At 40.2% G+C, this 26,972-nt stretch overlaps 1 protein-coding gene across 1 annotated transcript in view; it reads right to left on the minus strand.

Annotated features, from left to right (window-relative positions):
• Positions 1–987: 987 nt before the first annotated feature.
• The window catches only part of LOC149451157 (G protein-coupled receptor family C group 5 member C-like), a 72,399-nt gene continuing 46,414 nt past the window's right edge, over positions 988–26,972 (minus strand). Inside the window, exons 2-4 of the mRNA XM_089690990.1 lie at positions 21,929–22,988; positions 10,768–10,832; positions 988–6,887 (exon numbers count right to left, since the gene is read on the minus strand). Coding sequence (XP_089547116.1) covers positions 6,813–6,887; positions 10,768–10,832; positions 21,929–22,976 — 1,188 coding nt within the window. The 5' untranslated portion in view covers positions 22,977–22,988 and the 3' untranslated portion in view covers positions 988–6,812. The remainder of the gene's footprint in view (positions 6,888–10,767; positions 10,833–21,928; positions 22,989–26,972) is intronic.

Here is a 26,972-nt window from a genome sequence, read left to right on the forward strand (position 1 = left end):
AATCTTTCCTCATAGCTGATCTCCTCCATGCCTCTTATCAGTTTTGTTACTCTTCTCTGTACTTTCTCCAGTTCCCAGATATCCTTTTTATGAATTGGTGCCCAAAACTGAACTGCATATTCCAGATGAGGCATAACTAATGATTTGTACAGGGGTAAAATGATCTCTCTCTCTGCAGTCCATCCCTCTTTTATTACAAGAGAGGATTTTGCTCGCTTTTGAAACCGTAGCTTGGCATTGCATGCCATTATTTAAGTTTACCAGAACTCCCAGATCCTTCTCCACCATTGATTCCCCCAGTTGTACCCCCCCTAGTATGTATGATACATGCATATTCTTAGCCCCCAAGTGCATAACCTTACATTTATCAACATTAAACCTCATTTGCCACATAGTTGCCCAATTAAACAGTGCATTGAGGTCTGCTTGTAAATTGGAGACATCCTGTAAGGACGTAATTCCACTGCACAGCTTGGTGTCATCTGCAAAGACTGAAATGTTATTTTTAATCCCAGATCTTATATCATTTATAAATATATTAAAAAGTAAAGGTCCCAATACTGAACATTGAGGTACACCAATAACAACCCTAGACCATTCAGAGTATAAATAATTAACCACTACTCTCTGAATTTGTTCTTTTAGTTAGTTTTCTAACCATTTACAAAGTGAATTTTCCAAGCCTGTAGACTTTACACATCAGCCGTGTGTGGGGAACTGTGTCAAAAGCTTTTGCAAAATCCAAGTATACCACATCTGCCCAAGGTTTTGCTCACCTCCTCATAAAGATGATTTCTAATTTAAGAGACGTTTCCCCTTATTCAAGCACCCCATAGTAACTACTTCAGCAAAACTAAACATGCTAACTGGATCACTGCTCTAGAGCTAGCACAATGAGACATGGAATGGCTGCTTGTTTCAGTGCCTGTTTTGTTCCTTAAGGTTTTGGTTGCTCATTAAAAAAAAAAAAAAAAAAAACACACGACATTAAAAATGCACCCACTTTAATTTCCGTTTCATAAGCAACATAGCAAATAGTTATCAGAGATTTCATTATGATTTGTCATTTCCCAAATAAGATAAATAAATCAGTAGTTGCCTTATCAAACTAGAATATGTTACAGCAAAAGCAACTAATTAGCAAAGGAATTAAAAAAAAAAAAAAGACCATCATTTTATTATTGGATCTTTTCCATAGACTGCAAAATAAATCTGCTTATCATTTCCTGAAGATCTTTAATGGAGAAGCATTTGAGTTTGTAAGTGGAAAACACTGTCAAGGAAGAGGATGATGAAAGTAGAATTGTCTCTGGTCCTTTTAATAATGAAGGTTTCAGTATATTGTGAAAATGCTATGATTTAAATATACCTGTTGATTTGAAATGGACACTTGTTTCAAGGAGTACTTACAGTGAAGTTACAAATACCCATGTTGGTATGTGCAAAGAATGTCCTGTGACACACTGAGTGCACAAGATTTATATTATCCTAATTATTCTCCACACTGGGCTTAGTATCTTTCAGCAAGGAGAGAGGACCCTCTCTACAATAACTCTTTACACCCCCTATAAATTACTTATAATTTTCTTTTGAGGTCCAGACTGAACTGCATACTGTCACATGCTTGTCAGAGGTAGTTTTTCCTTTTTCCTTTTTTTTTTTTGCATGTAGATATATTTTTTCAGTTCAGCATCATGGTGCCTATATGCCATTGACAGTGCCAATCACCCCTTCATTTTCAATTGCGTTCACTAGTTTGTCCTGGAGGGATAGCTTTGTTAAAACCATTTCTGGGGGGGGGGGGGGGGACGACTGGTGGAGGTGGGGGTTTTATTGGGAATTGTTATCATGGTTACTTTTCTTTACTGTATATACTTTATTAAATTTTAACAAGATACAAGGAAATAGGACTTGTTTACAGCTTCAGTGATGTCTAACGGGATAAATAATTGAGAACATGTTCAGACAATATGCATGATATAGACATGAGAAATAAGAGCATATTCCCCTTGGGAATGTAGTAGAACAGGCAAGTTCTGATGGAGTGAATACTGTGGGTAAGTCCACCAGAATTTGTACCAAAATATGCTAGCACACAGCCCATATGCAGGGAGCCACATATTGTAGACATCTAGTCTAGCCAATGGTGTGTGTGTGTGTGTGTGTGTGGGGGGGGGGGGGGGTCATATGTATGGTAGTAAAGAGAACATTTATGTGGAGGCACTCGGGGCCACGAATGCATCCATTGGAGAAATGTGGGAAACTAAGATACTGAGAAGTTGAGGAAGGAAAGGGAGAGGGGAAGACAGATGGTCGTAAAAAGGGAGAGGGGAGGGATTTGGGGAAATGGTAATATTTTTTATATATAAACATTTCCATGGATTTACAATCCATGACTCTAAACTGAGGACTTGGTTATTGAAGTACTTATTGGGTGTTTTTGTTGAATTGATTTGGTTCTTAAAGTAAAGTATTCTAAAAAGGTAATAATCCATCATAGTCTAGACAGTGGTGGTGTTTCAATTTTGTTTTTTTACTTTATTGTCACCTTGACTCTGGATTAGTTTGTGGGATTGTTAGGCCTTCATGGTGGGTATGGGTATATTGCAATTTACCAGTCCTTAAAATGTGCTGGCTGCTTTAGCTTTTGTATTTCAGATTAAGAACATTTTCAGCAAGTACAGAAACCTGTTGATCTTGCTGAAGAGTCCTTGTCAAAGACAACACAAACCTTGTGTAAATTTCTAGTAAAAACAAAACTGAAAAAAGAAACAAAATTACAGCCACCTCACCTGAGGACTTCAATACATTACATTTTTGTTTTGGGGTTTAGATATTCTTTAATGCCTTCTCTAGATCTATCTTGTTACTGTGGCAGCACTTGGGAGTTTAGGCTGTGTGAATGTTCAGTTTCACATGGATAACAGTTACTCAGAACATAAAAACAGAGTTGCAGAGCCAAAATCATTTTATTCTCCCTGCATTAAGATAAAAAATGTCCCAGTAATTGTATCACCCCCTCACTCTCCTTTATACTTGCCTATCAATTCAGTGCTGTACGTGTCTGCAGTGTCACTGGTAACTCACAGGCTTAGAGACAGTCAATTAAATCTTGTGAAAAGGGTGTGGGGGCTGTCCGAGCCAGGCTGTGTGTGTCAATGGACACACACAGCCTGGCTTGGAAGCAAGCCTGCAGGTTTGCCACCATAGGAAACAACTTTCTTTGGTCGCACACAGAGAAGAGGAGGAGCCAAGAGTGCTAGCTGGGGACACCAGAGGATGATGTTCTAGGCTGCCCTGTGCAATACCAGGCAAAACTCCAAGATTGAAACCTCTGTCAGGTTTGCATTGCTGCCTGGATCTCCATTGGATAAACTTCCTGTGATTTCCTGGCTATTTGATGTCTGCCAGAACAGGAAGTAAGGGGGGGGGTCTTTACAAAAGGAATACTCTGGAAAAAATAAAAAATAAAAGGAAACCCTTTTATATCTTAGAAAGGGGAAGGGTCAGACCCTTTGTTTTTATTGTTTTTTGTGTCTCCACTGGGAACATTTTCCTCACTTTCTATCCAGATGAAAATCTACAAGTTCTAAACTATCCCCACTCTGCCCAAAATTCATAAAAAGGATTTTGGCTGGAGAAGTGCAATAAGAAAATTTTAAAGATATAAAAATTTTAATAATGGAGTGTTCTCAGAAAAGAATATACATGAAAATGATCTTACACAGCTGGCTATTCAAGTGCAAAAAACAAAAAAACTTAAAAACTTAAAAAAAAAAAAAAACCACACAGCATACCAGCACTGTCTAAGAAACAAAAGGATCTGCCATGTTTATACATGAATCAGTGGTAAACCTACCTCATGTAAGCCTCTAATAGTGGCCAGCTTTCCGGAGTGGCCTCCGTTGATGACTTTTATTGACCTGTTATTCAATACAGGAATAGCAAAGTAGATCCACTACGGGTTTCAGGGCATTTTCTCAAGGTTTTTCAAAAACCTTTTTGTAGGCATCTAACAAGTCTACCAAACTGAAAAAACAGATCATTTTAATGCATCTTGGATGATGGTTCAGAATTCTCAGTTTAAAATGTTATATCACTGATAATTTTATAGCTCTCAGTGCCACATTTTATCTAGAAACAATAAGAAATAGAAATTTATGGTATAAGCAAAGTCAATCCGACGAAATGTATAAATTTCAACAGCAGGCTAACAAGACTGGATAACCACTTGTTATATTTGGTATATGCATGCCGCATGTTCGTGTGTAGAATAGGGAAGGGTTAGAGCTTTCATTGCTGTCTATGTTTGCATGGATTTCACTTCCTTTCCCAAAGATCAATGCTACTAGGACAGAAAAAAAGGAAATATTCCCCAATAGGAATCAGCTCAGCAATAAATACTGTGTATGTTGAAAGGTCTGCATAACAGTGTATGGATGATGGATAATTGTAGTCTAATGTCTAGTGATCAGCATCTAGTCAAAGGAGCACATTGTCATCAATTTACGCTTTTCAGAATGCTCATATCAATAAGATATATGAAATTAGTACTTGATGATACTTGGTATAGTAACATCTTATCCAAGTAACAGATCAATATACTGCCTTTATGTCAGAAGCTTTCTGTATCACAGCCTCACTCTAGCAAAGGGTTTCTCAACCAGTGTACTATGGAACTCTTTGGTTCCTGCCAGCAACAAGAGCTTCGAACTCTTATTTTGAACCAACAATCTTTTTAGCTGTATGTAAGGGGGCAGTTTCCCCACAGGTCAACATTGTAAGACTGTCCTTCCCCCTTTGACCATAAACCCCTTAGCGTGTAAGGGTAAACCGATAAGGGTATTAGATATCTCCTGTTTTTTTTTTTCTTCAATTATTAAAGGAAAACTGGCCCAAAATAGTAAAAAAATATATATATTTTTGTTCTTGCTACTACTGTAACCTACCACCAAGTAACAAGCCAAAATAAAATTTCCTGCTCCTGCCAATCGCATGTGTATGTTGTTGTTTATTCCCGTAGTACAGCTCAGAAACAATATTGCGCATTTTGCTTTTTCTATCCTAACTAAAACACACTGCCACTGATACTAATTTTAAAAAATATTTTTAAACAAAATCTTGCCCAAAAAAATACTGACCCTGACCCAAACACTAACCTTGATCTAGGTATGTTGTTTTTTTTTTTCCACACACTATTGTTTTTTTTCCTCTCTGAAAGGAGAGAGCGAGAGATACAATGTATCTCTCCTCCATTCAGAGAGTGAAAACACGGGGGGTGGGCTACATAGTGACTGATCACTGTCATAACCAATCAGAGGCTATCAAAGCAATCAGGTGCCCCAGAATCAGGAGTATTGAGTCCTGATCATTAGTACGGGATCCGGGGCTCTCGGTGAGACCCTGATCTGTGTGCTGGGAGCACTCCCATCACAAAGACAGATACGCAAATATGCTGCCCCACAGAAAAAAACCCAGTCCAGTGGGGCCACATATTTATGTACACTTGATGGGAAAGGGTTAATATAATGGGTCCTTTTCCCATTGAGTAACGATGTATGGGAGCATGACAAAAACTACCAATATAAGAAGTCACTTTTCCCTTGACCACTAATGCAAGGGGCAGTAGAATTTTCACAGTTGGTGTATTGTTTCTGGACATTATTATATTTTCCATTTCATAGCTGTTACTGGAACAATTTGTTTTTTTAAAGAGCAGGGGAGTGCTAAAAGATTATCTGCTCTGGGCATCAAATATGTTAGATACACTATATTCTATACTCTTATTATATTTACAACTTACTGGCAATGCAAATGTAGAAATGTAATAATATAGCAGGAGTTCCCCAAGACATGACAATTATTTCAAAGGTTCCTCTGCATTACAGAGTTTGAGAAAGGGTCAAGTTTCCTACATACATGGAGCCCTGATGAAGGGGGATTGTTCCTAGCCCTTAAAACATGTTGGCTGTGTCATTCCATGAATTCTGTTTATGAAAATAAAAAGAATACTATTGTGAACTCAGACAAGTAGTGTGAAGCTTTGACAACGATGCTCATCAAAGGAACAATAAGTAAGGCACAGGTTTTACCTCTTCACCACTCCACTATTATATTGCCATATTTGTCCCTGTTGGAACCATTTCTATACACTGCCTATTTCAGTTATCATTGTCACTGCTACGGAAAGTAGGTAACGTTTTCTTAAGTTAGGACGCAGTAATAAAAATCAGATGGAGATTCTAACCCATTCCCGCTATAGGTCTCGCTATCCACCTATCTATGGTTTGGCATTTGCAAAGGTTCACCAGAGTGTTCTTTGATTTCCACTACTGAATGTATGTGGCTCTCTTCTATGTAAGATTTTAATAGTAAATTTTCTTTTGGTTAGGTAAGAATATGCACAGCACTGGTATGACATTTTCTTTACCTTCTCCACAACACCTAGGTGTTGGAATTACTGACCAATAAAGAGCAGATCTTTCCTACCCACTGCACTCCACGCAAACATTTGTCCTTCGGAATTGTTAACAGGTTAGTTAATTAAAGCACCGGGGAGCTGTCTGGAAAATGGAAAACATAGTAAATCAGACCAAGAATGATTAAATTATAATGTAGCCTGTTCAAATATTCATAGCACTGGAAAAGAAGAATTGCTGGGATGACTTGAGATAAAATTTGTTTTGTCTGCTTCCCTTAGGGTTATATCAGATTCTTCACACCAATAAGTCTTGTTCTGAACTCTGCCCAACAGAACTTTATCAGGGTCTTCTTGTCAGGCTGGAGCTGTGCGCTGTCAATGTGTCTGAGATTCAAAGATGGTATCTCCAAGGCTCCATTGAAATTCGTGGTAGATGTATAGGTATATGATTCGCAGTTTCCATTTCCTAAAATCAGAATGATAAAGAATGTTGTGATGTATCAGCTAGGAACACAAATGTAATTATAAAAAGCACAGAGTAATGAACACTTTAAAAATGATACAGATTCACAGTATACCGTGGGCATAATTATATATTAAGTCTTTAAAGCAGAACTTCACTGGGGGTATTGTTATCCCCCCCAGCGTGTCTTTGGTTCCACCATTGTTACTTATCTGGTGCATGCGTAGCTGATGTGCACATGTGTCCATGCACAAATATTTCCACACTTGTATAGTTAAAGTAAGCCACAGATGATGTGATTTTTTTTAGTGTTGATAAGGAAATCCCTCCCACAGCGCTATTGTGTTTTGTCAGCGGGGAGCCCCCTGCTGGCTGAACACAATGATTACTGCTAGCGACTCTAGCCACTGGCAGCAATCGCATGCTAAAAATCAGACAGACTGGTTCTGACAGAAGTTGATCGAAGGAACAATTCCAGTACAACCAGCCTGCTCATAAATGGATAGAATCTCAGCTGGTCCTTACTGAACTGGCCAAGATTTGAACTATGTATAACCAACTTAAGCCTCCTGGGTTCTGTCATCAAACTTTATGAAGTTCTGTGGCTTGATTGCACAAGTGAAATGTCTGCACATGTGCAGATGGGCTACTTGTCTCCGCCATATTGGGAACAACTGTGTCACACTTGCACTTGTGTTAAATTGTAGAGAATCTTAGAAGGCAGTGGAGCACAGCATCATTCTAAGCATGGCCGCTGGAGGAAGGCAGTCTGGTGACAAAATGCGCCAGGGGTGTGGCCTTGTGACAACATCACACAAGGTGGAACAAGAAGTGAAGTCCAAGTACATGTAACTAACGTTGATGTTTTATTTTAAGGGTGCAACTTGTATTTTAAAAAGGCGATAACCCTTTGTGCACAAGATTTGGTGCATGATATTTGTAAGTGTAATTCTAGCAGTGCTTTTACTAAATTGGATTTTTTTATTAAATATACTACACCACGAGAGTTATTTTGTTTTTTTGAGCTGAAACTGCTGGAGGTGGTTCGGTGGCATGTACCCTGCAGAAGACACATCTGGTGTTTGCAAGCATATTAGCCCTGTTTAAAAGGCCAAGCGCATCTTGACCTAACGAAATAGTGGGTCAAATTTGGAGGCAAGTGGCTTGTGTGGGTGAAGGAGGATTTTTGCACTGGTTTGGCACAAACTGGACATAGTGAATTTGACCTGCAATACTGAGAGGAAAGAACAAAGCATACAGAAGATACAGTATATGGTTTTGGGAAGTTTTATTTATATATGAAAGAGCACAAAACTTTTTATGCACATTTTTTCACATGCATGCATAAATAAGACATTTGTTATGGTGTATGGTTTAATTATATAAATATGATGAGGTTGCACTGCATTGTTTATGCTAACTCTTTGATGTGGGAACACGGCAGTGATTGGGCTGCAACACTAACCGTTTTCTTTGTATTTTTTTGAAGCAAAGATAGATAAAGATCAAAGACTTGGAGAGACAGAAAGTATGGGAAGAGGAAGAAAAAGAGGGTGAAGAGGAAAGGGTGCCCAGGTTGGGAACACACATGGTGAGGAAGGTATCATGGAGTGGATTCCACCACTAGGTTTGTGGGGCTAATATGCTTGGAATAGAGCTGTACTAATATCATAGGATGTGGTATGACGACCATATAGATTTGTTGTTAATTCCTCCATGAATTTCAAATATTGCATCTGATTCACCCACTCCCTGCCATTCATCCTTAATGGCATCCAATGCACCTTACCAATTCACATGGGTTTCAGTTTATCACAATGCACAAAGCAACACTACCACTTGTCATGGTGTGCTGCTTTTACAAAAAAAAAACAAAAAACACATGCACTTTTTTGTGCATTTTGTTTTAGGCAGCCTGTTAAAATGAATTGGCTGCCTTTATACAACACATGCTAGTGTGCAGCATTGCAACAGAGTGAATTAATGATGTTCATGGAAACTGTCACCCATCAACTGGAGAGAAGGGTATCTGTATGGGTATTTATTCACATACTTAGTTTATACAGCACCTCCATACACTTCAAAACTTGCACTTGACACACATTTTCTATCCAGTGCAGGACTGAATGCACTTCTCTTTGCTCTAAGTTTCACATGGGCAGCACAGTGGCTAAATGGTTAGCACTTCTGCCTGGGTCGTCGGTTCCAATCCCAACCATGGCACCACCTGCATGGAAATTGCATGTTCTCCCTGAGCCTGTGTGAGTTTCCTCCCACACTCCAAAGATATGCTGGTAGGTTAGCTGGCTCCTGTCTAAATTGGCCCTAGTATGTGTATGTATGGATGTGCGTTAGGGACCTTAGATTGTACGCCCCTTGAAGGCTAGGGACTGATGTGAATGTAATATATATATATATATATATATATATATATATATATATATATATATATATATATATATATATATATATATATATATATATATATATATATATATATGCAAAGCGCTGCTTAAATTGATGTACAAGTACCTGTAATAAATAAATAATATATAAATCTAGGCAGGATTTATATTTTAGAAGGTATTACTTAATATCGGGTAGACATTTGATAGGTAAATGAACAGTATGCACACAGGATTATTCTGAAAGGGAGGAATAATAGCAATATGGGACTGATCTTCTGCATGGTGGGGTCTATGGCCTATCATACATTTGATATTCTCATATGGCCAGGTTTGGTCCTCATATTTGTGAATACCATTAATAACGCTACTGTTAATTTCTTTACTCCAGTTTTTGTTGGATCATTGGGAGAACAAAGAGCTGACATCTGTACAAAACATTATTTTATGGTGCTAAATCCTACTACAATAATTTCCCTAGAACTCATTCCATACCTCCCAACTTTCTGAAATAATGAGGGACACCTTTTAGCAAACATTAGGGGAGATTTATTAAAACTGGAGAGTGCAAAAGTTGGGCAGTTGTGCGTGGTAACCAATCAGCTTCTAACTTCAGTTTGTTCAATTAAGTTTTGACAAAAAAATTAAAACAGGAAGCTCATTTCAGATTTGCACCAGATTTTGTACTCTCCTGTTTTAGTAAATCAACCCCATTACGTAGACATAAGGACGCATCACTGCCAAGGCTCCATTTACATAGACCACAAAGATCTAATAGGCAGAAAATGATTGACTAAACCACACAAGTGCTTTTTAACCTTTATTTTTCCTTTATATTGGCTTTCCAAAATACTAATTGTTGGATTAAAATGTTTGGGCCAGCATAATACATTTGGTAGTAAAACAGAACATTTTGCGTTGAGTTGTACACATCAGATCAAAAAAAGGAATAATTAAGGCTGCACAAGGGACAGAGGAATTTGGTCTGAAAAGAGGGACAGTCACTCCAAGTGAGGGACAGTTGTCATTCTCACCAACTCATTGTGCCGAGGTGCATGCAAACAAGTCCAATGCACTGCATTCCCCCACTGTAAATGCATGGTAGCCCACATTCATTCATACAAGCATTTTTTAGGTATTGCTGGTATGAACAGGCCCTAGTTCCAATAAAATAAAGCTTGAGTTGTACAAGATCAAAGGTTGTTGCTGAGCCATGTTGTATGTGACATTTCCTGTAGGGGGCACTGTCCTATTACTTTCTACCAAGCAATGAGTATCATAGGTCCTGGATATTTTCTGCCACTATCTTTTATACATCCTGTAATTCAAAACTTTGACAGCTGTAATCTTGTTGTGATGTGTGTGCAATGTATCAGAGGTTTAGGCACATCTTTAAAGCACAAGTTAACAGCAGCTTAATAGCGCACAGTAATAGCTTAATAAGTAGAATATAAATGGTCCTTTGAGGCTGTACTTACCACAGGATGCAACGGCAGAGTGGGATAGAGTCCAGTGTAGTTACTGTATGGAGAAACCGGCTTGTCTGGTAAAAAAAAAAAAAAAGAAGATGCAAACAAATATAAATAAAATGAATATAAAGTATGTATTAACTTCACAAGATATTAAAATTGCTTATTGTCATCTGCTCAGAAAGGGCCAAGACATTTTTGCATGCTCTGCTGGGGGAAGTATAATATTGATCGTATATTTTACAGTGTATCTCTGTATTGTACAATGAGTGTAAGAATGGCATATGGGAACATTTAGACAAAGTTGGCAAGCATAAAGTGTACTGCAATACACGGAGCCAAGATTCTGTTTTATTACATATAGTAAATGTGTTTATGGGGTGTCTGTGTTTGTAGTGCACTTGTGTGCATGGCTGGGTGCAGAATATGTAAAAATAATGCATTACTATCTCACAATCTTACTTGGTAAGACATTTCAAAAAGCAGCCGGCAATGGAAGGCTTTCTTAAACTCACCTGTCTAAAATAAGGTTTTTTTCTTTACTCACTTTTCCCATTCTCCATTCCTGGAGTATTCAAGATAGTATACTAAAATAACTAAAAGAAATAGTATATATTTTAATTACTCAAGGGACCCCTAAGGGATACCCCAGTTGACAAAGAGCTGCCTGTAAAACTTTACACCTCACCAATTCTCACCTGTCTGTGGGTCCAGCTTTTTGCCCTCTATTGCTGGAATCTTTTTCATTTATTACAGGTTATTATATAGCACTGTGAATTTATGCAGCACTTTACATATATTGTACATTTACATCAGTCCCTGCCCTCAAGGAGCTTACAATCTAAGGTCCCAAACTCACATTTATACATATACTACAGCCAATGTAGACAGGATCCAATTTACCTACCAGCATGTCTTTTGAGTGTGGGAGGAAAACAGAGTACCTGAAGGCAGGCAGTACCAAGCAGGCACAGGGAGCACATATAAACTCCAGGTAGGAGGTGCAATGGTTGGGATTCAAACCAAGGACTCTAGGGCTGCTAGGCGGAAGTGCTAACTGCTTTCTCTGTGATCAAGCTACAGCCACTGGCACAATCTTCACATCTGACACTTCCAGGTATTTTGAATGCCTGGTCCTCTGTTGTGCACTGTGGTTCCATCCACTGGCCCACACATTAATACAAAACACAATATTGATATGGAATTTGGTGGATGGAGACACCGTACAACAGGGAAGCAAATTCCAGGAATAGATGATGGGACAGGTGAATATCGAGAAACTTATTTTTCAGGCTGATGTTTATTTTATTTTTAAGAGCTGTGAGAGTCACTTTAAGACTGAAGATTATATCATATAGTTACTGTAGAATACCCAATAATCTTTACTTTTTTCTGCACTCAAAGGCTTCCATAGACAAGCAACATTATAATGAGAATAGGAAAATTTCATTTGAGGAGATGACGTCATATGCTGGCAACTGAGCTGTTTCCCGGTTCTTAAAATGAAGGGTGCTCTTCCATAGTTTGCATAGAATGTTGCCCTGTGTACGGTCTGAGGTGTTAATTCTGGAGGGGTGCATTGGGGGAGTTTAGAATACAATTACACTTATACCTTAGAGAAGAAGCATCATAAAATGGTCTAGACCACTTTCTAAAGCTACCTCAGTGTTGACACTGCAACAAGCGCAGCCTTCCTCTCTACATCTTCCCAAATATTCCAATGGCAGGTTATTTTCAGAAAACGCTATTTTCAAAGGAACAATGAGCACCAACTAGAACAGACTTTTTGGGCCAGGGTGTCATCTGGGTTCTTCAGAGGTGTTGTGGAAAATTCCTAAAAATTGCCCCAGATTGCTCAAAAATTATCAACCTCTACTGTTGGGTGTCCCATGTGTGTAAAGCGATTAGGCAAGGTTTTTTAAATTTTGAAAGTTGACGCTTCAAGATTGTACAAAATTTTAAAGGTTGCCTTGACTGAAAAAAGGTTGAGAAGCACTGCTCTAGAACAGGGGTCTCCAAAATATCTAAACAGAGGGCCAGCAGGAAGAGATTTTTTTTTCTAGCATCAGTGGGAATAAACAGTGCCCCATCTTTGGTATTAAGGTGAGGAATAGTGCCCCATATTTGGTACCAGGGGCAGGAAAAGTGCTCCATTGTTGATGTCAATGGCAGGAATTATGCCCCATTGTTGGTATCAGTGGGCAGAATAGGGTCTCAAATCTTTGGGATGAATAGTGCATCAAGGCCTGGATAAAGGCAAAGAGCCACATCTGGCCCTTGGGCAGCAGCTTGGAGACCCCAGCTATAGAATTTGTGTTAGTAACTCATTCTCAGACTGTTCATTAATACAACTATTGAAAACAACTCTGGTCATTGTGGAGCGATAATCATGTGAATGCGCTTGACAATTAGAACTCGCTGAGTTGAAGAGGACATGTACATATATATGAGTGTGTGAATGCACACAGAATTACATAAATGCTGCTCAACAGAATGTTATCTCCTGATTGATGCAGCAAGGGGTTATAAAAACAATTCTTGGCATAACTACACTTGCAAAAGAATACATATCCTGTATTCATTTTTAAAAAACACAGTTAATGTAATTTGTATTGATCATATCCGAAGCAGAACTAATTATTATTCATGTTGAACAGAGTTAAAATAAATCAATGCTGAGCTCCGTGCATGCATTTAAATAAATGACATCTAGTTTCTACAGCCAGCTAATATTGTAAAGTTGTGAAATACCAGAGGAACATTTGGAATAAAGATCCAGTATTCTTCTCGGTGTAATTATTAATATCTGACTATACAAAACATACACCGAGGGGCTAACTGCACCATGTCTAGTTTTCATTTTTGTGAGGTTACCAAGTCGCATGATGTTTGGATTACTTTTCAACCCACAACATGCATGAATTTGTTAAAAGAAAAACTTTACACCAGATAGGAAAAGCTGGTTCCCTTTTCCATGATCCTTTCTCCCAAAACCCAAAACAGCTGCCAGGATAAGATTTGGAATCTTAGCTTAGGTTTTAAATGGTAAACTTAAAGTGGTTTTTCAGTCTGTAGAATTTTTTTTTCATAAAAAGTCAGCAGTTGCAAATATGGTAGCTGCTGATTTTTAACATAAGAACAACTTCCTTTGGAATCGCCTCTGGCCTCTAGTGCCAGACATGGCAGCAATTTTTGTGAAAAATTTCGGCCAGCTGCCATTTTTTGGTGGGTCTGAGTAGCTATCAAGCAATGGAGGCCGACTGGGGAAGGTCCTTGGTGGCAGTTGGCTGCAGAGTGAGCAAGAAGTGCCCTTTGACATCGCCCTTGTTCCCGGATGATTATAAGACCAAACCAGATACCTCCGTTGTGGGTTCTGCATGATTATAAGACCAAACCAGATACCGCCGCCGTGGGTTCTGCATTTAACACGGATCCTGGGGAAGCATCCCCTGCTTCCTTGGATGAGGTGGACAGGTACTCTGCCTCTGTTGCAGCAAAGAAAAAGGCATTGGTAACAGCACTTAATCTTTAGCGTTTCACGCACCAAATAAATGAGGACCCTGCGAGGTTGGCTGATGGAGTACCTGTTCCTTTTCGTACGCACAAGCCGGTTTGGGTTGCTAAGATTTTTGCCTTACCTCGAATATTTTGACAGTTTGCTTATAAAGGATTGGAGTAGACAGAGGCGTCTGTTTGTGCTTCACCATGTGTTCTCTTTGAGGAGGTCCTGCTGTAGAAGTGGGCATCACTGCTGGTGGTTTATCCTCCCATCTCCAGGCTCAACAAGACCATGTTGATTCCAGTGGAGGAATCCCCCTTATTTAAGGACCCTGCAGACTGCAAGGCGGAGGCCGTTCGATGTTCACTGCCGCCGGATTGCCACTTAGGCAGCTGTTGGCTAAGGTCTCCCAGACACTGACAAAATGGGCCAAGGCTCTACGACCAGGTTTAACTTCTAGTCAGTTGCACCAAGTGTATGTGGAGTTGGTGAACCAGTTGGTAAAGGGCTTAAAAGTACATTCGCGACATGGCCCTTGATGTAGCTCCTCTTCTTTCCAAACTGTCTATCTCAGCCATCGTGCTCCAGCGGGTCCTTTGACTCAAGTGTTGGTCAGCGGACCAGACCTCCAAGAAGGCTCTGGCAGACCTGCTCTTTCTGGGCAACTGTCTTTTTGGCACTACTGAATGATATCAAGAACCTCTCTCGGGGCAAGAGTACCTTCCTCCCTCAGGCCAAGAAGAGGAAGGAACCTCCTCAGAAGTCAGGGCCAACATTTACGGCACATTTTTCACCCCCTCCAGCTCCGCAGCCAAAGGCTCAGACCCTTTAATGCCCCCCCCCCAGGTGGCACCAAGCTTCCCTGGCCCCAGAAGTCCTCCAAGCCTGCGGATAAGTCTCCCTCAGCATGAAGATTTGTCCCCACCCGCTTCCAGGGTAGGGGGGGCATCTTTGCAGGTTTCTGGGACCGTGGACATCCCTCATTCACGACAAGTGGGTTCACAAGATCATTTTATCAAGATACAAGATGGTTTCATTCCCTTCCGCCAGACAGATTTTTTCTCCTCCAATCTGTGGCTTTTGCAAGGTGGCCTGCAAGTCATGTGAGGGACTGTGCAGGAACTGCTGCTCCATGGAGTGGCCATCATAGTACCCAAATCGGAGTGCTTTCTTGACTTCTACTCCAACCTGTTCACTGTTCCCAAGAAGGATGGGGTTCGCTCAAGGCCCTGAATGTCTTCGTGCGGGTTCACAAGTTCAAGATGGAATCTATTCACTCAGTATCATCAAGGACGCTTAAGTGCATATCCACATTAGTGATGGGCATCAGCGCTTCCTTTGTTTTTCCATCGGAAACGCACATTATCAATTTCTGGACTTGCCCTTTGGTCTGGCCACCACACCTTGGCTGTTTACCCTGGCCTTATTGAGACAACAGGGGATCGCGGTGATTGGCTACCTAGACGATTTCTTCCTGCGTGCAGAGAATCACTCCTCACTATTAGGCAGTGTGGAGATCACTATGCGTTCTCTACGGGACTTTGGGTGGGGGACTTCTGATTTGTGGCAGGAAGCCAGAAGATCCGAAGGTTCCACTGTTCATGGTATGGTGGTGCTGTGGGATCAGCACACTCATCTATGCCTTCCCACCCCTTCGACTGATTCCTCGTCTACTACGCAGGATAGAGGCCAAAGGGATCCTAGCCATCCTCATTGCTCCGGATTGGCCTTGTCATCCGTAGTACGCCAAATGTGGTGCGATTAGTGGCGGATACTCCCTGCTGCCTCTTCAGAAAGACCTTCTGTCTCAAGGGCTGGTCTTCCATCCTGCTTTACTGTCACTGACTTTTACGGTATGGCTATTGAGAGCCAGATTCTGCAGGACATGGGGTTGTCTAGCTTGGTGATTCAGACTATGTTGAAGGCCCACAAGTCTACCTCCCGGAAGATTTATCAATCGCACGTGAGAGCCTATATTAGTTGGTGTGAAGCCTTGGGGTTCCATCAGCGTTACTTCGTTGTGGCTCAGGTGTTAGCCTTCCTCCAGTGCAGTGTGCATCAAAGGCTTGCATTGAGTACAATCAAGGGTCAAATCTCTGCGCTGGCTGTTTTCTTTCAGAGGCTCTATAGCTACCCATTCTTTGGTCCATAAGTTCATTTGAGGGTTCGTCATGTGGTCCCTCCTGTGTACTCCCCTTTGTCACAGTGGGATTTGAATTTGGTGCGGTCGGCTCTTCACAGGCCTCCATTTGAGGCCATTTGGGAAATCCCCTTGCTTATTCTTTTGCAAAAGGTTGCCTTCCCTGTTATTATCACTTTGGCTCGGAGAGTGTCGGAGCTGGCAGCTTTGTCCTGTAAGCCGCCTTTTCGTTTTACACAAGGATAAGGTGGTGCTTTGGCTTTCCCTTTCCTTTCTGCCAAAGTTGGTGTTGGATTTTCATTTGAATGAGTATAGTGTTCTTCCCTCACTGTGTCCTCGACCGACACACCTTAAAGAGGAGACTCTGCATTCCCTGGATGTGGTCTGCGTGATTCACATGTACTTGTCTGTAACTGCTGTCTTTCAAAGGTCAGACTCTCTTTGTCCTCATGGATGGTCTGAAGAAGGACCTGGAGGCATCTTCTGCCACTATTTCTCGTTGGATTTGGCAGATGATTGTTCCGGCATATGCTTTTAAAGGGCAGGAGCCTCCATTCAACTAGTGCGGTTAGCGCCTCCTGGGTGTTCCGATGTCATACATCTATTTCTCAGGTATGCAAGGTGGTGACCTGGTCATCTGTGCACATGTTTACAAAGTTCTGTGAAGTTGATGTGTTGGCTTCCTCCGATGCTAGTTTTGGCTACAAAGTGTTGCAGCCGGCTGTTTAGGGCTCCTAAGCCTCCCCCTTTTGGGGTAATTTGGGGTGTTTGCTTGTTGCCCTGGGGGTCTTTTTACATCGTTACGTTTGCTCTCCCCTCATTCTGGCACCGCTTGGGGATATCCCTGCTTCATTAAGGTTAAATAAGCTGCTGTATCCATCAATGAACATAAGAGAAAACTGGATTTTTTGTACTCACCGTAAAATCCCATTCTCAGAGTTCATTGACAAACGGAGCACCCACCCCTCTAGGAAGATCTCTCCTTTGACACTGCTTGTGATGGATTAGAGACCTATAGCAGAGAGAAGGTTTTATACCCAGAGAGGACTTCTCACAGGAGGTGACAAGTCTTTTTTTTTTTTCTGCCTAGTGTTCTACTTCTGTAGGTGGGGCTATAAAAACCTGCTTCTTTAACCATTTGCCGCCCGGCACATGCGCGGTTTGCGCGGTTGCAGAGCAACGCAGCAGTGCGATCTGTCACCGCCCGTGCACCTCGGACACGGCCGATGACAGATCCGAGTACCGGCTCCCGTTGCCGGTACCATGTGACCTGCTGTGACCAATCACAGCAGGTCACATGACAGTTGTATACAATGGATGGCTTCATTCATGATGCCATCCATTGTATACTAGTGCCTAGCTGTGAATGGTCACAGCTAATCACATGCACATGTCATGTGATTAGCTGTGACCAAATCACAGCTAAGCACAAAAAAAAAAAAAAAAAAAAAAAAAAAAAAAAAAGCTGAATGAATCGATTTCATTCAGGTAAATGCTTGCTTATAGCAAAGTAATTCTTTGCTATAAGCAAATTGTGTAAAAAAAAAAAAAAAAAATACTGATCACTTCCCCAAAGTAGTACAGTGTTACTATGGTAACATTGTACTATTTTGGTCATAGTAAAATATGAAGAAAAATCTTAAAAAAATAAAAAAAAATGTAATAAAAAATTAAATATAATAAAAAAATAAAAAAAAAATAATAATAAAAAAATATATATATTTTTTTCATACTGTCACCAGTCAGTGTCCCTGATCACCGCCATGCCAGTTATATGATGACGCTGTACTGCACTGGTGACAGTATGTAAAAAAAAAAAATAGTGAAAATAATTTTTTTAATTTTTTCATTTTCCGAAAAATGACAAAAAAATACAACTTCAAAAAACTCGCCATGCCTCTTATGAAGTACGTCGGACTGTCTACTCTGCAAAAAGGGGTCATTTGGGGATATCTGTACTATTCTGACATTCTTGGACCTCAAGAAATTAGATTGGCTGTCAGTACTTCAGGATTGATCAATATTCAGATATATACCATAGTTTGTGAACTCTATAACTTTCCTACAAACTAAAAAATACATCCTAATTTGGGTTATTTTCACCAAAGACATGTAGCAGAATACATCTCGGCCTAAATTTATGAAGAACAATTATTTATTTGTAAACTTTTATAACAGAAACAAAGAAAAATGTGTTTTTTTTTCAAAATTTTTGGTCTTTTTTTGTTAATTTAGCAAAAAATAAAAACCCCAGCGGTGATTAAATACCACCAAAAGAAAGCTCTAGTTGTGTGAAGAAAATGATCAAATTTTAGTTTGGGTACAATGTTGTATGACCGCGCAATTGTTATTCAAAGTGTGAGACCGCTGAAACCTGAAAACTGGCCTGGGCAGGAAGGTGTAAAATTGCACGGTATTGAAACGGTTAAGCTTAAAGAAGCCGCTGTCAGTCGATGAACTCAGAGAAATGGATTCTATGGAGTACAAAAAAAAATCCAGTTTTTACTAACATATTTTACAACAAAAAAAACCCATCGGTAACTGGTTGGTTCACTTTTCTCCAGAACACTGGTGTTGATGCTGATTGCCATCTTACCACCATGATATTGGGACCATATACCATTGATTGATTTTCCTTAAATGCCAACTACAGGGAAATGTAAATTATCCATTGCAGTGGGGTGCAAGGGTTCATGGTTTATTTTGCCTAGGGAAGTTACCCGATCCTCCACTCCCTCAGCAGATGGTGCTCCCCACATTCCAACGGTGGAGTGTCCTTCAGCATCATCACATCCAAAGCAGGACTGTGGACCATGCTTTGGTCTTGATGTCAGGATCCTAGACTGCTGGAGCGTAGCTGTAGGGAGGATCTGGTAAATAAACCTTACTTTTGTGTTCCCCTAGACCAGAATAACCAATTAACCCTTGCTGTGCAGGCAAAGCCCCACTGAAAGGAATGATTTTTTAGTTGCATGGAGTTGGACAAAACCTTTAATAAGAGAAAATATGAAGGCTGGATGCTTGGATGTCTCCAGTTGCAATACTTTAACAGAGTGGGAACAAGAGAGCAGCAGTGAATTCCAAGTTAAACATATAATTAGATATTAACCAAACTTACCCCTAAACTTCCCTTTTCCCCTTTAATTCATGTCCCAACATTATTGTTTACTCCCGGTGACATCATTAACAGGCTTGCTGGGAGCTCAATTCCTGTTGACACACTCCAGAGCTATATCAACTAAGAGCTTTTTTCCTACACCCAATGTGTTGGCAGTTTTCAAGACAACAGCTTTGTTTTGCTAGATAAGAAATCAATATATGCATGGGGCCAAAGAAGGGTACGGTAGGTGGGGTTCTGTAGTTCAGCAGCCAGGGCTGACAATATTGGTTGACATTTAACTACAGAAAAAGTTCAGAGCACACTAGGTTTCTAACAGATCCGCAGATATTTTTTGGTACTTGTAGTGTTTTAATGAACTAAAACTTGAGGAATGTGCATTTATTTGAGGGATGTATTGAATATGTTTTTAATTTGCATAGCAGCTCACCCAGTGAAAGTGCTGTTACATTCCTTCTGTGCAAATGGGGCAAACACACAAATGTTGTTAGACGATTTACTAAGCTGGACAAATGTTTTTCACTGAAAAAATAAAAATAGATATATACCACATTTGGCCACTAGATGGTGATAAGTGTATTCCATTTTAAATCAATGTAAAACATTCAGCCAGCACAGAAAAAAAGTCTATTAACACTCGTTTTTGCCCTTTTAGCACATAGTAGATGTACATGCACTTTCACTGGGTGAACTGATATGCAATATTTTAAATAAATACAGCTCCTAAAAATCATAACATCTGATCTGTAGACCTTTTCCAGGGCAGTTACGTAGAACAGGGGTTTTCAACCAGGGTGCCGCATCATCGATTGCTAAGGAAAGGTCGGGTTGTGCACCCGGATTTGCCAGCAATAGTTCCCATTAGCAACAGAGAGGGGAGGAGAAATGGAATGTGCACTCCCTTCTCTCTGTACACAGAAGTTAACAATGGCCATGCAGGGCAACTTTGTATCCAGCCTGGCACTGGGTAAATGTCCCTGAAGTGTCCTTTCTACTCGCCCCACCCCCCAGACTATTCCCACCCCTCCCTCTTAGCTCAGCCTGAGTCTCTTCCCCTGCATGTGCTGCCCCCCTCCCCAGGCACCTCTGCAGGTGGCTGCTGGGTGAGTAGTGTTTCTTTCTCAATGGATGAGTCCTGCCTTGAGCAAGGCTTCACCTGCCCCCCCTCCACCTCTGACAACTTTCCTTGAGTGTCAACTGCTGCAGAACCTCTTGGGGGTGGGTCCACTGCGTACTTTAGTGTGGCACAGTGATTGCCCTCAACAATAACGTCCACCTGCCTCTCCACCCTTAGCAATACCCTCAACCTAGCTCTCCACCCTCAACAATAATCTCCACCTGGCTGTCCACCCTTTACAATACCCACCTGCCTCTCCACCCTCAATAACCTCCACCTGGCTCTTCACCCTCAACAATAACCTCCACTTGCCTCTCCACCAACAATAACCTCTTTAATACTGCAGTACTCTGCACCTGCTTGTGTGAGCAAGTCCTCAGACTGGTGTGCCCGGGATTGTGTGCAGTTCTAAAGGGTGCTTTGACTAAAAAAGGTTGAAGAGCACTGACTTAGAAAGCACTGAAACCACTCGACCAGCATAATTACCAGGCAACTAGCACACTATAGGTTGAAGTCAGAAATGTCAGCCACCATATTTCTCTGAGCCCAGACCTCTTTGAAAGAAATCATGTTTTCAGAATTATAAAAATGTTGAATAGTTTTTATTTTGTCATATTTTTAAATATTGCATATGTAAACGTTATACCCTTATTACTAGCCAGAAAGCGAAGCACTAATATTTGCTTTGATGAAAAAAAAAAAAAAAAGAAAGTCTTTTCATTAGAGAGTTCAGTAGCCAAAGCTTCATTAGAAACGAGGTTGCTTGAGTCAGAGAAGTGACTCACCCCGCCAAAAATGGTACAGCTCTCTCTATACATAGTTTCAATTAGAAAGGAAAAAGATCCTGCTCTCTCTTTAGAAAACCCATGATGCTTTTTGATACGATGTGTTATGGGTTCACTATGGGCCGGTTCACACTATAAATCACACAAGAACATGCTGTGTATTCCTGTGCAATTCACATGGGATTCAGGCGCAGTGCGATTTTGGCCCAATCATTTAAATGGGCTGACATTACGCCAAACCACACCAAACATAATGCATGCACTACTTTCCAAAACACACAATGACTGGATCTCAAATGTACCATGTTTTGCAAACATAAAACATATCTTTAAAAACAAACATAAAGATTAATGCAAAACCATATTAGTTTAAATAAAGAATCTGCCCTGTACCCAGAACCACATTTCTTGGCATAAAATCAAAGTCATAGCTGGTAACTGAAAATCCTTAGCCCACATACAGTATATGATATCTAGTAAGCCTATTACTTGATTCTAATATATTGCTTACTTTGTTCTCTTCTAGAGCTGTCTGGCTCAGCTATATCCAGGTTATCCATAGAGAATGCCCGGTTCTCCATTACAATAGAGGATGGCTCCTCAGAATGTCGATTCAAGATGTTCAGGCTGTCTCCTTCATACTTGTATCCAGACCTTGTCATCTCTGCAAGCTGTGGGATGGCATAGAACAAGATGAACACCCAGGCGTTTGCTGCCAGAGCTATGGCCAAAACTGGATCATCCCAAGATTTGTGGCCTAACTTCTCATTGCCATACAGATACATCACAATCCAGGCCACCCAGATGAGAAGAGACAGAAATGCAGTAGATACAATGTGTTTTCCATGACGCCTCCATTGTAAATAGTGTCCACGGAGCACAGAACAAGGGATCACCATTGATGCCACTATCAGGAACATAACATAAACTAATGCAGTCACAAAGTCCTGGTTCATAATGTTACATGGATGATCAGTATTTTGGAGAGTTTGTCGTACATTGGTAATGAGAAGCCATTCCACATTTATCACGGTCTCTACCAAGAAAAGTCCAATAGCCAGCAGAAACACTAAGCAACCTCCGGGGCCACGATTCTGAAGCACTAGGTAGTTGAGCCTTACTGAATTTGCCACGAGGCAAGCAAAACATTTGGCAAATAACACGCCAAACAAAAATCTGCGGATTATGCAGACTGTGGAATTAGGTGCGATGATAAAGGCAAACACTAAACAAAATAACCCAAAAACTCCAGTAAGAAAAAGAAAATTTAGGGCTAAAGCACCTTTGCGTTCATCTTGAGAAACAGAAGCAGAAAGGGCTATACATATTAATGTTAGGATTATTGTACACAAAATACCTAAAGCTGCCACAGATTCTAAGATAATACCCCAGACAGCTTCCAAATCACACAAGGAAAAGAAAATCCAATTCACATCCTGACCACAACCAGGAGGCAAAACTGTGACATTCGGGGAATTTGTGGATGTTGAATTCTGAGTGAGTGCTTCTCTTGCATATATCACCAGACATAAAAAAATCAGATGACGGCAACGAGCCATTTCCAGGTAAATCTATGGGGGAAGAAGAAAACAAAAATGACTATGACATAACTCACTCATTTTTCAAATACAAAAGGTTGAAAGAACTGCTCCAGATAATTTTATTAAGCGGATTTTAGTTCATTTGTTTTCCTTCAACATCCCTCAAATTATTTTTCAATTAAAAGGCAAAATACAATGCATTTTCAGTGAGCAGGTAATTTATTTCTCAGTTTACATTAACATTTTGGTAAATTCTTCTGGTTGCAGTTTTATAACAAAGTAAAAGTTACAAGCATTTGCACCTAAGGTGCTAGACTATCCTCAGAAACATCTAATTAGTGCAACCATCATGGCCACCCAGGGCTTGACTAGTGTCATCCTATATAACACAATCTAAAAGTATATATAAAATCAAGTCATACCCCCCTTCAAACAAAAGCTCATCTCCCACCGCCAACACTCTACCCATGCAGTCTTGTTCTCAAATGGTAGGTACATACTGCTTTTTAGTTCAGTAACATGGTTAAATAATGAATATTTGTGGAATTCCCAACCTCTAGGGTGCCAGACTATCACACTCAGTAAATGAGTAATAATTTACAATACATATTTTGAGACCTTTAGGGAAGTTTCTTACACAGAAGAACCATTATAACATGTACAATTCCAGTCATAAGTTAGGTCTCAAGAAGCGGTGGAGAGAGACAATAACCATGACTGCCAAACTTTGTCAAATGTTTTGGGACAGCCCCTGGATAAATAGGCCCCTGTAGAATAGTATCATGGAATTGACTTTATTATTTGTACGAAGTACACCGTAGGAGCCATTGTTTTTTTTTTCCAATGCAAAATAATAGCTTTATGGGGGTAAAAGAATAAAATATTAAGTAAAGTTAAAGTTAGTTGGAACAACTCCCTCCACCAGGCCCCCTACTAAATTGGCAACTGGAGCCCAAGATGAGAGCTCAGCTGAGCTAGGCCTGAAGGCAATGGAGAAGTCTAAAGCTTGATGAGAACATTAGACAAATGATCATCCATTTTTTTAGTATGCTAGTCTCATATAGAAAGCGAAGGGGTTACTAAAATTAAGAAAATTCTCATACGACTGAATACTACTTCAGACGTGATGTAATGTATTCTTACGTTTCCAAGCATGCGTGGTCTAGGTCACTCGATTACTGTACGGATGAAAATACAATACAAGAATGAACGATTTTCTAAGAAAAATGTTCATGCTTGTCCCTTTGGATAATTTCACATGAACTGTCATGATCGGCTCTTGAAAGCTGTGTACTAACGATCAGATTATTGGATGCTCACTTCAAAGTGGTATTTTTCAGCTGATTTATTCATCATGTATATTAGGCTTAAGGCATTGTCTAAGATATTGTTATAATCACTTGTGAAAATGGGAAGAAGATGCATATATGTTGACAGTTTAGCCAGCAGCTCAAACATTAACGACCGTTCTATTGAGGAGAAGCAGTACTACAGCCACATATCTTCCCCCAGGATCAGAGATCACTTGGTGAACTGTGCAAGGAACCAGGGCCGGACTGACCATTTGGAAACTCGGGCACTGCCCGAGGTCAGTAGGGGGCCCCATGAGATGCCCCTGGTACTTTTCATAGGCTTTTTTGAGTTTGGGCAAGGACACAGGGGCCCCATGATCCCCTATTGCCCAGGGGCCAAATGAACTGTCAGTCCGCCCCTGCAAGTGACTGATTTACTGATTAAGACAGATGTACCTTTTGCATACGACGAGTAAGTGGCATGTAAAGCCATTTGAATTCAAGACCGCTGCAGGGCCAGCACCCTGCTCCCATCCAGATGGGTCTCCTGCAGGTAGCTGACATGTGGCTTAGGAGCCTTGAGATATTGGAATGTTGAGGCTCTTTCTAATGTATTGTTGAATTCCCTGACATTCCAGGAGATCATTCTAAGCATATTGGTCCTGAGATGCACCTTTATATATAATTCTCAGGAGAAAGAGCAGCTTTATATCTGAAAAACAAACTAGGAGAAACCACTGCTAAAAGCACTGCTCAATGGACATAGAGAACCGACTGCAAATATTGGAGTAGTCCAAACAAAAATCACAAAAATTGACCCTGTTATACTAAAGAAAAAAGAAAAACAAAACATCCACCTAAACAAATTTTTTTAGCAACTTTCACATTTATTCGTTTTTATTTTTAAGGTTAAATTCATAGAATTACTGTATAGTTTGTGCTCACTTTGCAGTCACAGATCGTGGCTCCTGGACCTTGCCTGGCTCCAATGTCCATGAAAATATAGTTCCATAGCTTGATTGTAGCTTTACTTATAGCTCAAGAAACAGTCAGGTATCAATATGGAAACTTTGATGTGTTGCGCACGTGAGAGTGCTTATTCATAAAGGTCCCTCTAGGGAAGTCATTGTTCATATTATTATATGACTGTGCCTCTTAAGCTGTTAATAAACCTACAAATGAACATTTGAGCAGTATAAACCCATTTTTTTTTCTTGGACTCTTACCTTGTAAATTGTAGGCGGCCAACCATATTTAATCGCAAAAGTGCTGACCAAGGGGCATATGTATCCTTGCCCCTAAGCCTGGTCCACACCTCCTCTCATCCCATTCCAGCCTCTGAGTTTTAGTTACAGATGCAATGTTCCTTTGCCAGCAAGCAGGCTTTTTCAAAAATGCATGGTAACGGTGCCAGAATGTATAGCTTGGGGTTAATTCCTAAACCTAGGAAGCAGGAGATTTAGATACCAAATCAAGCAATCTTACTTGGTTTTTCTCTCCACTTCCCCCAAACTTCTCCCAAATGTGACCTAAAAGGTCAAGAGTACTAGTATATTGTTCCTACCAAAAATTCCCTGCTTACTGACCTACAAACAGTTCTATAAGCAGCGTCAAGGATTATTTAGACATTCTTTCTACGAGGCAGGGAGGCATGTGTGTTACTAGTGAGCAAAATGAAGTATTAATGGTTTTATTTACTTTCAACAACACGTACATTTGCACTTCAATAAAATGTCATTTTTAGAACATTATTTACAGATATGTGGATCTTGGTTATGGTCTGTAACTGGCTATATCAAGCCAAAGTGAAAAAAAGCAATAAGCCGACTATACAAACATTCCATGGATGCCAACAAACTGTAGATGTTACTTGGATGCAAAAAAACAGCAAATTTTCATATCGAAATAATGGAGTTCTGCAAAAAAAAAATATTTTTTTTGCTGCGTTTCTGCTATTTATAAAATATTAGTAGTGTATATAAACTTTTTTTTTTTTTTTTAAGTTGGTAGATGGGCTTTATATGGTTATCCCTGGAGCCTGTTATACGGAGAAGATTATTTTCAGGCCCTTGCTGGGTAAAGCCAAGTATGCTATAATGTGATTTTCATCACTAGGAGGCATTATGGTCTTTATTATCTGTGAAGTTCAGTATCCCATAGCAACCAATCATCTGTGTGTGATTTTTTTTTTACTACTCTGAAAGGCCAGAAAATTAAATATGTTTAAATAATTGAAACACTATTATCTCCTAATGGCACAATATTTCATAAAATACACAAGGCAAGTGGTTACATTTGGTGTACACATATACAAAAAGTAAGCTTCTAGTAGTGGTGAGTCTTTCAGAAAAAGTACTCAAACAAGCAAGAGGAATTTTTTTTAAAGATCTGATCTGTATTTATAAAAAAAAAATAAAAAAATAAAAATTGTTTGGTAAGGTCTTAAACAAATGTAGGGGTTTATAAGCACAGTGACTAAATGGTTAGCACTTCCGCCTGCCAGTACTAGGGTCATTGGTTCGAATCCCAACCCCGGCACCACCTGCCTGGAGTTTGCATGTTCTCCCTGTGACTGCGTGGGTTTCCTCCGGGTACTCCGGTTTCCTCCCACACTCCAAAGACGTGCTGGTATGTCCTGTCTAAATTGGCCCTAGTATGTATATGTATGAATGCGAGTTAGGGACTTTAGATTGTACCCTCCTTGAGGGTTAGGGACTGATGT

Source organism: Staurois parvus, unplaced genomic scaffold (assembly GCF_062004578.1).
Source record: "Staurois parvus isolate SC_StPar_1 unplaced genomic scaffold, SC_StPar_1.0 ptg000548l, whole genome shotgun sequence".
Lineage (NCBI taxonomy): Eukaryota > Metazoa > Chordata > Amphibia > Anura > Ranidae > Staurois > Staurois parvus.